The sequence below is a fragment of the Hypanus sabinus genome, chromosome 8, assembly GCF_030144855.1.
Source record: "Hypanus sabinus isolate sHypSab1 chromosome 8, sHypSab1.hap1, whole genome shotgun sequence".
Lineage (NCBI taxonomy): Eukaryota > Metazoa > Chordata > Chondrichthyes > Myliobatiformes > Dasyatidae > Hypanus > Hypanus sabinus.
In genome coordinates, this window is record NC_082713.1 from 134,820,191 (window position 1) to 134,834,363 (window position 14,173).

At 41.5% G+C, this 14,173-nt stretch overlaps 1 protein-coding gene across 1 annotated transcript in view; it reads right to left on the bottom strand.

Moving 5' to 3' along the window:
* LOC132398446 (ADP-ribosylation factor-like protein 8B-A) overlaps positions 1-14,173 on the bottom strand; it is a 122,789-nt gene that overhangs the window by 12,017 nt on the left and 96,599 nt on the right. The window contains exons 5-6 of the mRNA XM_059977897.1: positions 12,307-12,374; positions 10,727-10,797 (exon numbers count right to left, since the gene is read on the bottom strand). Of these exons, the coding sequence (XP_059833880.1) occupies positions 10,727-10,797; positions 12,307-12,374 (139 nt within the window). The remainder of the gene's footprint in view (positions 1-10,726; positions 10,798-12,306; positions 12,375-14,173) is intronic.

The following is a 14,173-nucleotide window of genomic DNA, read 5'->3' on the forward strand; positions in this document are numbered from 1 at the left end:
TTACATTTCTATTGAAATACCTCAGCATTCATTCATCCTGTATCATGCGGCATGGTCTTAAATTTATGAGCGTTCCGGGATGTTTTTAATCAGATGTGAATAAAGTTGAAACAAGACAGATATATAATAAGCAGTGTCATCTGCAGATGGTCCTGACCCCTTGAAATGAAAATAGCCCTCAAATAGACGCTGTGCTCTACCTACCTCTTCGGGGACCTCTCACCAAACCTGGGCACACATTCCCTGCCTTAGGGATCACTAGCAAATAAACAGCAACCATAAGCATACTGGTGATCTTGTGCATGGATACTCATAAGGTTTGCTAATTGAGTCTCCGCTGAGTAGCTAACCATTGGCAGTGGGCAGAGCTTCTCAGTAAGACCAGCTGTTTCCAATGCAGAATGGCATTTCATTAAATAAGCCCAACCACGTGGCACTGTAAATTATCACCATCTTTTTAGGAGATATTTAGAAGAGACATTATTGTTTTAATGGCACATAAATGAAGCAAATGAATTTTTTACTCAAAAATATTTGGAAAGAAAGGCACTGGGGTGGAATAAAAGCCTTCCATTAGTTTCCATTTTCTCCCTGTAGATCACAGTTTGTCCCTCCTGAGACATCACAATTGTAGAGAGATACAGAACAAGCCACACACACAAAATACTAAAATGGCCATTAAGCATTCTGTTTCATTTTGTTTGGTTTTCTGAGCGGGAGGAGGGATATGTGCCTGTTCTGCTTTGTTTTGTGTGGGGAGGGGACATTTTGGGGGTTGATGCTCATACTGCCTTTCTTTTCTTTCTTGGTTTCAGGGCTACTCAGAGAGTTTTCTTTGATAATAAATCAACCTCTGAACTGAAATATTAATTTATGCTCATATGTCAGCTTTTAATTGTTCTGAATCATGAAGTGACCACAGTTTGTTGAAAGTTAGTAAAAAAGTTTACAGCTCCAATGAACTTCTTGATAGTTGGTGTCCAGTGTCACATAGAAAGCCAGGACTTTCTGAGCACATCTCAAATCTGCCTTCTGGCCAGAATGGCTGTTCATGCACTTTGCTCACATGCACACCTGCCTGGGGTCAATATGGAGGGCTAAATAAGCTGGCCACTCACCCTAGGGAACCCATTTGTGACAAATATTTGAGGATCTAGTAGCAGGTATGCCTCAGGTAGCACACTGCTGAAAGCTGTGATTCCCACTTTGCCTAATGTTTCTGTAATTCGAAACCCTGTATTGACATACAGAATTTGCTTGATTTTCTTAAAAGCATTACTTGCTTATAAATATATTCACCAGAACAGAAAGCCACACATGAAATTACTCTACACTAGAAACCCAATGGATGCAACTTGTGCTTTCATCAGTGACTGATTTTCCCCATGAGAATCAGACCTAAAGGTATTATTTGCTATCCCTGGAACATTGTACGGAAACTGAGTCACAGTGTTGTGAGGTTCACCAGATTCAACAGTTCTCAGCAGTCAACACTGGGATCCTGACCTAATGGGGTTATCTTTCATTTAGTTACATATCTTCAGACTTTAAGATGCATATATGCAAACATACGTGTGTGTGCATGTGCCAAGTCCGTCGAATAGATGCTGTCTCTAAACATTTTGGATTTTTTTTTTACTTTCAATGAAGGCCTCGGTCTGTCAAGTGTGAAGGATAGGTGACATGTGATAGCCATCCATGCTAGAGAATTCCCTATTAGGCACGCGTACTACTGCTTGGAATTGAAGTGGGAGCAAAATAACCCTCATCCTGCAAATCACTCTTATAGTTGAAACAACTGGGAATGAGTGAAGTGACAAAATCTGGAAAAGAGATGTTCAAATGATCTTTGCTATTCAAGAGGGCAGAAAGGAACAGAAAGTGTGTGGCTGAGTTGGGGCTGAGGTCGGTACAGTGGGGAGTGGAGGCAAGGGCTCAGTATCTCAAACAGTATGTAAGAAGGCTCTGGTGGGAACAGTAAGTGAGCTGCGTAACAGGGTAGTGTAGGCTACTGCATAAATCAATAAGTAATGGGAACCTGCGTGGAAGGTGCTGCAGTAATCATGTGTGATTTTAATTCTCATATAAAAAGTTCCTCAGCACAAACATCACCGAAGATCTCACGTGGTCTGTACATACTGGCTGTGTGGTGAAAAAGGCACAACAGTGACTCTTTCACCGCACGCAGTTGAAGATGTTTGTTATGCCCTCCCCCCCCCCCCCCCCACCCCGCACCCCCAACTTCTAAGAACTTTCTACAGGGGCACAATGGAGAGCATCCTCACTGGCTGCTTCAATGCCTGGTATGGGAACTGCACTTCCCTCAATCGCAGGACTCTGCAGAGAGTGGTGCGGACAGCCCAGCGCATCTGTAGATGTGAACTTCCCACTATTCAGGACATTTACAAAGACAGGAGTGTTAAAAGGGCCCGAAGGATCATTGGAGACCTGAGTCACCCCAATCACAAACTGTTCCAGCTGCTACCATCCGGGAAGTGGTACCGCAGCATAAAAGCCAGGACCAACAGGCTCCGGGACAGCTTCTACCACCAGGCCATCAGATGGATTAATTCTTGCTGGCGCTACTGTATTTCTTTTACATTGACTATCCTGTTGTACACAATATTTATTGTAAATTACTATAATTGCACATTTGAACGGAGATGCAGCATAAAGACTTTTACTCGTATTGGAAGGATGTAAGTAATAAAGTCAATTCAATTCAAATTGACAAGGTTCCCCATGTGGATGAGTTCATAGAGTATGCTCTGGAAGCTTCATCAAGGCAATATGTAGAGGAACCAAATGCAGTGTAATATTGTAAATATATTGTTTGATTAAGCATTCTTAGTTCCCTTTTATAATTTATTATGCATTATATGTAAGTAGTACACAAGTGACATATGTAATTATGCCACATCATAAGCAAGCACCTCACTGAATAAAATAGAGGATAAAACTAAGTTGGCAAATATCCCAGTTCCTGTACTTTTCTTTTGATTGTTTTCTGGACATACAAAACATGAAAGTGGTGATGAGAAAGTGAACCCGAGATGACCTGTTGAAGCACAGCACAAGAGAATCTGGAGATGTTGGAAATCCAAAGCAACACCACAAGATGCTGGAGGAATTCAGACAGGCCAGGCAGTGTCTATGGAAAGGAGTAAACTGACCCTTTATCACGGGCTTGGCCCAAAACGTTGACTGTACTGTTTGACCATCTGAGTTCCTCCAGCAATTTATGTATGTTTTGACCATCTGAGTTCCTCCAGCAATTTATGTATGTTTTTCTTCAGAAGAGGAGAGCGATGCTAGAGTTAAAAAAAAATGGAGAAAATGGATTAAGTTAACAATCAATGAGTACATTCATGGGTTAATAAACAGTGAAGATTAGGTGATAGTAATAGCAAACAAATAAACAAAATGCAGAAATGGCTGGTTAAGTCAAAAGTTCAATCACACAACAGATAACTGGATTATGTATACTGAATGAATTGAGCAGTATTTTGAAACAAATAAGATAGCTATTGAGAAATGACTGCCAGTGTTGCTAAGTGCTAATGGGTGGGAAAAGCACACAGTTTGCTTAGAAGTTGAGTCACTGCTCCAACCAAACCTGCTGAAATGGAATTTGCTGATATCGAGAACGTAATGCAGCATCATTTAGAACTGAAACAATCGTTAATTGTAGAATGCTTTAGACTTATAAGCAGAATCAAAAGAAAGGGGAGTCGATTTCAGCTTATGTGGCTGAATTGAAGAAATTGTCCGAGCTTGTCAGCTCAGTGGTGGGATTAAAGATGCACTGAGAGGTCAATTACTTTGCGAAATCTTACAAGAAAACATCCAAAAATGACTCCTAACTGAAGCACAACACACACTTAAAAGAACCTCTGAAATCACTATCAATGGAAACAGAAGGCAGAAACGCAATTGAATTGCAGTCTGCCCAGGATAGAAGATATCTTTGCACATTTTTCTGGAGGGAAATAATTACTCAAAGTGAACTTAGCTGAGGCTTACCTACAGGTAGAGATGGAAGAAGAGTCCAAATTGTTTAACGCCATAAGCACTCACAAAGGGCTTCAACTCTAGAATAGGATCTGTACCGGCACTCTGGTAGAAAGTGATGGACCAGGTGCTGCGAAGTTGCCCAGGCGACCAGTGTAACCTTGATGACATCATTGCTACTGGTGAGATGACTAGGAACATCTCCAAAGTCCCAAGATAGGTGTGGTGGTTCAGTCCGAGGTCCATGGTCTGGTCCGCAGACTCCGGACTCCGGGCTTTCTGGCAGTCCCTTGCTGCAGTTGGACTTAACTAGAAACACCTGAGGCTCATATTGGAACTGGGAATATAAGTGGCCCTGGTATTGGGGGGGAGGGGGGTCATTTTGTCAAGATACTCATGGCACAGATGGCTGGTGGAAGGCTAGAATGGGCTCTTGCCATCCTTGGGGCTGTGTTGGAGAACCATGGCTTCTGGGAGTCTTGCTGGTAGTAGTTGGAGTGGTCATTGTGGTATGGATTCAGCTGTTTCCTGGGCCAGCTGGGTGGCTGTCAGCCACTCTGAGCTAGGTAGGGATCCGGTTGCTTCTGTAGTCAGCCAAGGCTGCTGGCTGTAGTGGCTACTTGGAGCCACCCCAATGCAGAGGTGCAACTGTCTGTCGTTCCTTGGTGTTTGTCTCTTCCTGTCTTTGCCCCCGTGGGGTAAGTCTGGCCGTTCTGCCATTGCCCTGCAGGGGGATCTGTCTTGTCTTGTCTTTGCCTCCATCAGGTAGGTCAGGCTGTTCTGCCGTTACCCGCTGGATGGTCCTGCCCCACCTTGGTGTGGAGTTATAGATGAGTCCCGGCTTGTCGGTGGATTAGCCCTGGCTCTATGTCTGTGTACAGTCCCGTTTCATGTCAGTGTCCTGTTAAAGATGAGTCCCGGATTGTCAGTGGATAAGCCCTGGCTCTATGTCTGTGTACTGTCCTGTCTCATGTCAGTGTCCTGTTAAAGATGAGTCCTGGCTTGTCGGTGGATTTGCCCTGGCTCTATGTTTGTGTACAATCCCGTTTCATGTCAGTGTCCTGTTAAAGATGAGTCCTGGCTTGTCAGAGAATAAGTCCCGGCTCCATGTTGATGTACAGTTCCTAGTCGGCCCCGAGCTCCAGCCTCCGTGTTCCCCAAACTCCAAGCCTGCAGCCTCCAGCCTTGACCCGACCTGTCTGCAGCCTCTAGCCAAGCCTCAAGACCCCAAGTCCCTAGCCAAGCCTTGTCACGTCCTCGCCTGGGTTTGGGGGTCCGAGCCCGAGGCAAGACCCAGGCTCTGGGTCCTTGTCCAGTCTCGGGCTCGGAGTCCACCCCAGGCTCCTTGTTCCCAGTCCCTCATCCTGGGTCTGCTTCCCCTGCCTAGACTGCATCCCGTCCCGTCCTTGGGTTCCGTCTCGTCCTGTTTCCGGGACTCCAGTGTCTGTGTCCTGCAGTTGGGTCCTGATTCAACACCCAATTTATGACAATAGGTTTAAAAAGATTAGAAGATTATGGGCTCAGACCAAGATGCAAGCAACAAGCGTGAATTCTTTAAACCAAGCATCATGTACTATGGTCATACCACTGACAGACAAGGACTACACACGTGTGCTGAGAAAATTTAAGCAGTGGTGGATGCCCCCTGGCTAAAGAATATACCACAGGTGCTGTCATTTTTAGAATTTGTCAATTACTCTAACAGGTTCCTGTTAATCTGGCTACTGTGCTCCACCCCTTGAACTCATTACTGCAGATCAGGTAAAAATGGAAATGGAGAAAGCGGTATGAGGTAACTTTCTAAAAGGTAAAGTGAACACTCCACAGTCTTTGCATCACGTTCTCTTTCCAGTACAGAGAAAAGTTATGCACAGTTTCGCAAAGGCCCTGAGTTTATTTTGGGGTGAACAGCATTTCAACCAGTACCTGTATGAGAGAGAGTTTACTCTCATTACCGATCATCAAACACTAGTGCCCATTTTTAACCTACAGAACAGTGTTTCACTAACAGGAGTAGCATGAATGCAAATATGGGCTCCATTTCTTGGAGGACACAATTACAAGATTGAATTCAAGAGGATAACTAACAATGGAAATGCAGAAGCATTGTCCCATTTACCCTTGTAAAAGGAAATATCTGAAAAACTTACAAAGAAGGACACTCCTCTCAGTGTATTCTCCCTAAAACAAATCAAAAGAGCCTCCATATTACAGCAGAGATGATCCAAAGGGAAACCATAAAACTACCCACACTGTCTCAGGTCTATACGGCATCCCAAAAAGACTGTTATGTGCAGAAGAAACTGCATGTCTCACATTTTTACCAGCACTAGGATGAACTTGGGTTGCCTATATGGGGACTGAGAGTTGTACCATCCAAGCTGAGAGCTAAAATGTTGGAGGAACTACATGCTGGTCATCTAGGAATGGTCAAAATGAAAGCTTTGGCTTGAAGCGTTATTTAGTGGTCTGGGATAGATTAGCAGATTGAGCAGCTTGCCATGCCAACACATCCAGATGATAAAAGCAGCATCTCTTCATCCCTGGGAATGGCCTGCATTGCCTTGACAGAAGATTCATGCGAATTTTGTTGGGCAATTCATGGACACAAATTTCTTGGTAGTGGTGGATACAGCTTCAAAGTGGCCAGAAGTGTTCCCAATAACTTCCACTACAGCCCCACACACTGCTGATGTGTTCAGAAGCCTCTTTTCGAGGGCTGGTGTTCCAGAACACTTAGTTAGTGACAACAGACCATAGTTTGTTGCAGAACAGTTTCAGTCATTCCTGAAAATGAATGGAATAAGACATCTTGCATCTGCGCCATACCACCCAGCTACAAATAGCTTCATGAAGTGGTTTGTCCAGAGTCTAAAGAATACATTGCAAACAATGTCTACAGAACACATTACACTAATACTGAATTAGATGCTTGCCAATTTCCTCCATTCATGTCCCAACGCAGCACACTCCACAACCATTAACTCATCAGCTGTTCCTGGGTCATCCCTGACGCTCATGCTTGAATCTCCTCAAACCCAGTCTCTGAAGGAATATACATAACAAATAGCTGAGACAAATTGAGGGCCTGTCAAACAAGGTTTGATGTTTCACTTCTGGACTAATAGTCCTGCCGAGGTGATCAAAAGAGTGCACTTAGAAAGATTAAGGATAGAAATGGACCATTCTCCTATGCAGATTGTGTCTGATGTCATCTGGAGATGAAACTCAGATCAGTTGAAGAGCACAGAGTCAATTGTTAGAGAAGAAAGGTGTCCAAATCTGTCAAGACCACTTCCTGCAGTTCAAGTCAACTCCTACATCTATCACAGAAAGGGCTGCAGAACACAGCCATAAGTTTCACTTGCCAAGCAGAGCAACCCATCACATCAGAAAATACATTATTATATATATAAAATGCATTCCATATTGAGTTGGAGTTCATAGCTAAGCAGAGGGAAGTGTACAATATTTGAGTAGTATTGTAAATATATTGTTTGATTAAGCATTTTTGATTTTTTACATAATTAAAAATGGGCTATAGGGAAGTATAATCTGTGAAATGGCATATATCATTTCACCACCACGTCATATGTGAGTGGCTCACTAATAAAAAGGAAAATAAAAAGTAAGCAAGCAAGTATCCTGTCTCCTTTAACTTTCTTTCGACTAATTTCTGGAGTTACAAAACTTAACACCAACTAGCGAGCTTGTGAGTTCAGAATCAGTATTGTGCAAGGAAGCAGGATTAATTAATTATCTCATCATGTAGGATCTGCGAGAAAAAGAGGGATTGTAACAGTGTAGACTGAAGGAAGTAAACTCCAAACTTGGAAAATGATGGAAACTTCTCTCCAAAGTCATGCTTGCCAAAATTTCTGTGAAAAATTCTTTCACCGGGGAAGTTAAGGAGGCAGCTATGAGACTGCTGATAACTCCATACCCCTTTGTTTTACACCTCTTCACTAGTGAGGTCAGAAAACGCGTGAACCAATGTGCACAAATTATAGAACCTACCACATGTTAAAATCATTTTTTAAAAAGTACGATCAAATATTGCAGGGTTGGCAATTTCACATCTCACCAAGGGGGCTTTTTGAAGTATAGTGTGCAGTACACAAACACCCACACACTTATGTGTACACACATGCTCATTAACGAGATAAAATTAAGCTAATCATGCTCCAGGAAAATATTCACATTTGTCTAAATAATATTTGGTGAAAGGAAGCAGTTAACAATACATTGTCCCGAATGTAACTATGCCCTTTTATAAGTAAATAGGCATTGTAATAACATATGTTTACAAAAATCACAAAAATATAGTAAGATTTATGGCTAAATATTTTCATCTGTTAGCATTTAATTTGGAAATGTTATGGAGAAACAACAGCTTGCATTTATGTACCATCTTGAAATGTTAATGACAGAAAAAGGAATTAGATGGTGCAGCAAAGTGGAAGATAATGGTGGTCAAATGCACAGTCATGAAGAGAGAGGAAGAGAATGCATAGCAGAGATAGCTGATTAGTTGGTATAAGGTGGATACTTGGAATGCTAAGTGCAACACAGATTTGTGGATTGATGTTAGTGATGTGGGGAAGAGGAAGTAGTGTGGGAAATGATGGTGTGATTGCTTGAGGGAAGAAGGAAAAAGAATTACAGAGGTAAAAAGGGACAGCTGTTTGAGATACAAGGATGAGAATCTTGGAGTTGAGATATTGAGCTTCCCAAGGCCCAATGAAGACCACTAACTACTTTGGTGATAAACAAGCAAGATCAAATGAAACCCAGGAATGTTTAAATGATCAACATTTTACAAAGCAATGATACTGGGAAAATGGTCAAAGGAGGATTAGGATATTGGGGCCTAGAGGAAGGCACACATAATAGTTTCAGCAGCTCTTGGCAATGTCACAGAAGGCGAAACTAGTTGTTGTGGGAGAGCACAAGGGCTTAAAACCACCATTTGGGATTGAAGGGCCAAGAGTACAGTTGTCCCATGACAAACCCCAGGATACAGGATGGAGGGTTGGAATTTGAGACACAGATCAGTGGCACAGAACTTCAGATTGCCTGATACTTAACCTGCAGAAATTACAGCTGAATTGACATAGGTTAAATATTTGGCAGCACAGAAGTAGTGGAGGTTTGAGAGAAATGGTGGAGTTAGGATGCTGTAAGGATTGCATGTGAAACTATCTTCCTTTTCTGTAAAGGATGAAAGCAAGGAGTAGAGATAGATCACTAATCTGTCTGCAATGAACAAGCTGCCTGTAAGAAAACTGTACATTCACCCCGTGACCACCTGCACTCCCCCCCGCATTCCAAAAAGATGTACGGGGTATGTTTAGTAAGTTGTGGGCATGCTATGTTCGTGCCAGAAGCATGCCGATATTTGCGGGCTGCCCCCAGCACATTCCCAGAATGTGTTGGTCATTGACGCAAACAACACATTTCACTCTATGTTTCAATGTACATGTAACAGGAAAAGCTAACCTTAAAGATTTAGGTCTTAAATCTAACAGAGCAAACTATGATGGCTCCTTAGTGACAGTGAACTGTGATGATGCTGAGATGAAACCTGAAGCTCTGGCTCCAGTTAGTTAACTACTTGAATAAAACTTCAATGAACTGAAAGATGGAAACTGCAGAGCAGTAAAGAGAATAAATAATGCACCAGAAACTCGATCAAGAAGATTGTGCTTCAAGACTCTAATTCTGGACCCTTCTGGCACTTTGTTGGAGGCAGAAATTTGACCAGAGAGATCCAAACACAAAGCTGCATAAATTTGTGAGTGACAAGTGGAGCAGCAGTTTGGAAGGAGGGGGCACTTTAAACAGGAGCTGATGATTGCAGTTTTGAAAGATAGAGACCCTGGCTGACGGAAGCATTCACATATCAGTTCACTAAGCTGCTACGAAGCAAATTGATATGCAAAAATCTAGTGAAAATTAGTGTCAAGGGAGCATGCATATAGAGATAGAATTGAAAGAAAGAAGTATCTTAGTGGATGAGGGGAAGGTAGAAGTGGAGTTGTATGATGAAGCAGCAGCAGCCACTGAATGAATCACCATAGTTCTGGTTACAAAGAAGTCAGTCTGACAAACATGAAAGAAAAAGGATTCAGGTGTTTAAAAATCGGATGGAGAAAAAAAAAGACAAAGACCATCCGACATAGGAGCAGAATTAGGCCATTTGGTCCATTGAATCAGCACCACCATTCTATCACGGTTTATCCCGCTCAACCCCATTCTCTTGGCTTCTCCCTATAATCATTTATGACCTTATGAACAACCTAACAACTACTATCTGTGGCAATGAATTCCACAGATGTACCACCCTCCGTCTAAAGAAATTCCTCCTCATATCTGGTCAATTTTGCTTTTAAAAATGATCTAGGAATAACGGGGAGGCTTGGCAGAACAGCATGTCTCAAAATTCTCTGGAATGGCTTTGTCTTACTGTAATTAGCATCATCCAAAAAGAACTGTCTGTGGTACTGAAGAGTCTACTCTATGTCAGAAGTTAAATATAGACTTGGACTATAAATACACAATGGAGCTCTGAAGAATGGTCATTGGCCTGAAATGTTAACTTTCTCTCCCCTCCCTTCCTTACACTGGGCTCCTTCGTCAGTCCAGAAATTTCTGTTTACACTTCAGAATTCCAATATGTTCAGCATTTTGTAGATAAGGATCTGGATGTTCTCACCTATGTTATCCTTCTCTTTGCAGGACACTGAGTAACAACAGATTTCTCGATCCTGGATGGCAGATAGGTTCCTGCAGAATAAATAAATACACATCACAAACATTGGTTTACAACTCAAAGATGCAGGGAAATGTATTCCAATGACAGTCACATTAGCAACTACTTTAAACTTCTCCACCTGAATCTATTAAGTATTGAGAAGGACCCAGACAGGCCGCTACTAATTACATGGTTTAGTTTTTGTACAAGAGCCCTACCCTCTAAGTGCTTACTTCACAAGACCTACCCCATGCTCACTAACTTTGTCTGGCATCCAATACAACCAATACAATATGGACAGGCAAAATGTAAATGAATTTAATTAAACAAAATGCAACACCAGACTTATTCGTTTGCATTTACATAATATCGGGAATTCGACCTGACATTTCTAAGAACCATTAAGCTTGAATGAGTGCATACAGAAGTCTATTGTTATTTTATTTCTAAATATCTTCTCGTGCAGCTCTGGAAACTGCTGCTCATCTAACCTGTGGCTAATGTCCAAGAAATTTTTGGGAATCATCCTGGTATACTTTCCACTCTGCTACCCAATAGAGAAAGTTATCACTCTTGTAGCCAGAATGGGGATGACTAATGAATTCTCCACAGTCGTGAACAGAATTGATATTACACATATTAACTATCTATCCTCTCATTATTACTTCATGCTTGATAAATTCCTGGGATGTCCGGACTGTCTTACTCACAGAGGTTAGAGAGACTGGGCTTGTACATGCTGGAATTAAGGAGATTGAGAAGGGATCTGTTTGCAACATATAAGATTATTAAGGGATTGAACAAGATAGAGGCAGGAAATATGTTCCAGATGCTGGGAGAGTCCAGTACCAGAGGGCATGGTTTGAGAATAAGGGGTAGGTCATTTAGGACAGAGTTAAGGAAAAACTGCTGCTACCAGAGAGTTGTGGGGGTGTGGAATGCATGCCTCGGAAGGCAGTGGAGGCCAATTCTCTGGATGCTTTCAAGAAGGAGCTAGATAGGTATCTTATGGATAGAGGAATCAAGGGATATGGGGACAAGGCAGGAACCCGGTATTGATAGTAGATGATCAGCCATGATCTCAGAATGGCGGTGCAGGCTCGAAGGGCCGAATAGTCTACTTCTGTACCTATCGTCTATTGTCTAAATCACCTTATTTTGGTTTTATTTTATTTAGCTCACTAAGATAATTTTCTTCTATTAACTTAAGAACTGCTTTAGTGCAATTTAAGCATATATGCTTTGCTGAGTAAGTCAGCTTTGTCAGGTAAAAATAAACAGACTCCGGTGTATGCCAAATCCCCTACAACTCTTTCACTGACAGTGCGGTGACAACAGATATTTTGCCCTAGAAGCGGTTAAGGTCCCTACCCAATATTATGTGACTCTTACAAAAATCAAAAGGAAACTGAGGTAGAACTCCTCATCCTGCCATTCTAGTAACATGAAACATTAGTCCAAATGCTGAAATAGAGTTATTCATCACTAAAGTTCACAATATTGCTGTTATTTCATTCATATAGTGAAACACAAAGACTTACATTTTCTCAATCAGCTGTTTCTCATCCAAAGCATTGGAAAGGTCTCTCTTGTTGCCCAAGACTAATACCTATTAAAAAAAATTTAAAAAAACTCAAACTGATTGTTTGACTGAAGACATCACTGGTTCAGTTTTCCAGACTATGCAGGGATTGATAGCGAAACCTGCATTCATTAATGAATTAATTTGCAATTCTAACGCAGCAGTTCTTTCTCTTTGGTAGAAAAACTGGAAGGAGTACATCATCCCTACAATAAGGCCTTACACTTCTTTTATTGTATCTATGGCTAATCCATTCAGTAATTCATTCAAGTGTTAATTAACAGTAATGAAAAGTTAGCAACATTACATTGTTCTATTCTGACGGTCATTTCTACATCTAACAAACAGCACGTACACCAGCGTAAGCCTATAGTTAGTAATGTAGAATACTGCCTTTCAACTCTGAACTCAGCAAGAACAATGGGAGAGGAACATTTTGTTTTGCCAATGACCATAAAGTACCTTTTGTTAGATCAGCAGCTTTAAATCAAACATACAGTACTGTACCATAATTCTCTGCGTAAGTTTAACAATTGGTACTTTTCAGCTGTTTAAAAAAAATCTTTGCCATATTTCTCATCAGTGTGCTGCCATGCAACATCCTCTTTACGGTTTGCTCCAACAGTTATGTGGGCAATATCTAGTTCTGACTCAGACTTAGCACACCTGTCCTTACCGAGGGATCAGCGGTGGAAAGGGTGAATAGATTTCACTAGGAGATTGAAGAGATTTGATATGTCTCCAAAGACAAACAAATTTCTACAGATGTACTGCAGACAGCATTCGACCTGGTTACATCACCGTCTGGTACGAAGGGCCACTACACTGAATTGGAAAAATCTGCAGAGGGTTGCAAATGCAGCCAGTTCCATCATAGGCACTAGTCTCCCTGGCACTGATGACATTTTTAAAAGACGATACCACAAAAAGGTGGCATCCATCACTAAGGATCCCCATCACCAAGGGCATGCTCTCTTTTTATTACTACCAAAGAGGAGGTATAGGAGCCTGAAGACACTCACTCAACATTTTACAAATAGCTTCTTTCCCTCCGCTATCAGCTATCTGAATGGACAATGAACCAACGCACGAACACTTCCTCATTATTTTTGCTCTTCTTTTGTGCTACTTATTTAATTTTTAAAATACATTTCTTATAAATTACAGATTTTATGTTTATTACAATGCACTGCTGCTGCAAAACAACAAATTTCATCATGTCAGAAATATTAAACTTGATTCTGATCAATATGACAATAGTGACCCAGTTTGACTGTCAATAGTCTCCAACAATCATGTTTCTCTCTAAACCTCTGTATTTTCAGGGTAGTAACTGGAATCTCCCAAATGAACCGAACTCAACATTGACACAAGAAAGTTTGCAGATGCTGGAAATCCAAAGCAACACAAATTGCTGAAGGAACTTAGCAGTGTGAAGGCCCCTGGTACTGATGGACTCACTAGTGAATTCTATAAAGAGTTTACGGGGTTATTATCAGAGCTTATGCTAAAAATGTTCAATCATGTATTAATCTGTGGTCTCCTCCCACCATCATTGAGAGAAGCGAGTATCTCCCTAATTCTTAAGAAAGGAAAGAGCCCTGAAGATCGTGCCTCCTACAGGTCTATTTCACTGTTAAATGTTGACTTTAAAATCCTATCTAAGATTGGTGTTGCAATTAGAAACTGTGTTACCTTTTATTATAAAAGAGGATCAAACGGGTTTTGTAAAAGGCCGTAGATCATCTAACAATATCAGAAGATTACTTAATGTGATTCAGGCATGTCAGCAACAGGCAGTGGACAGCTTGGTGGTTTCCTTAGAT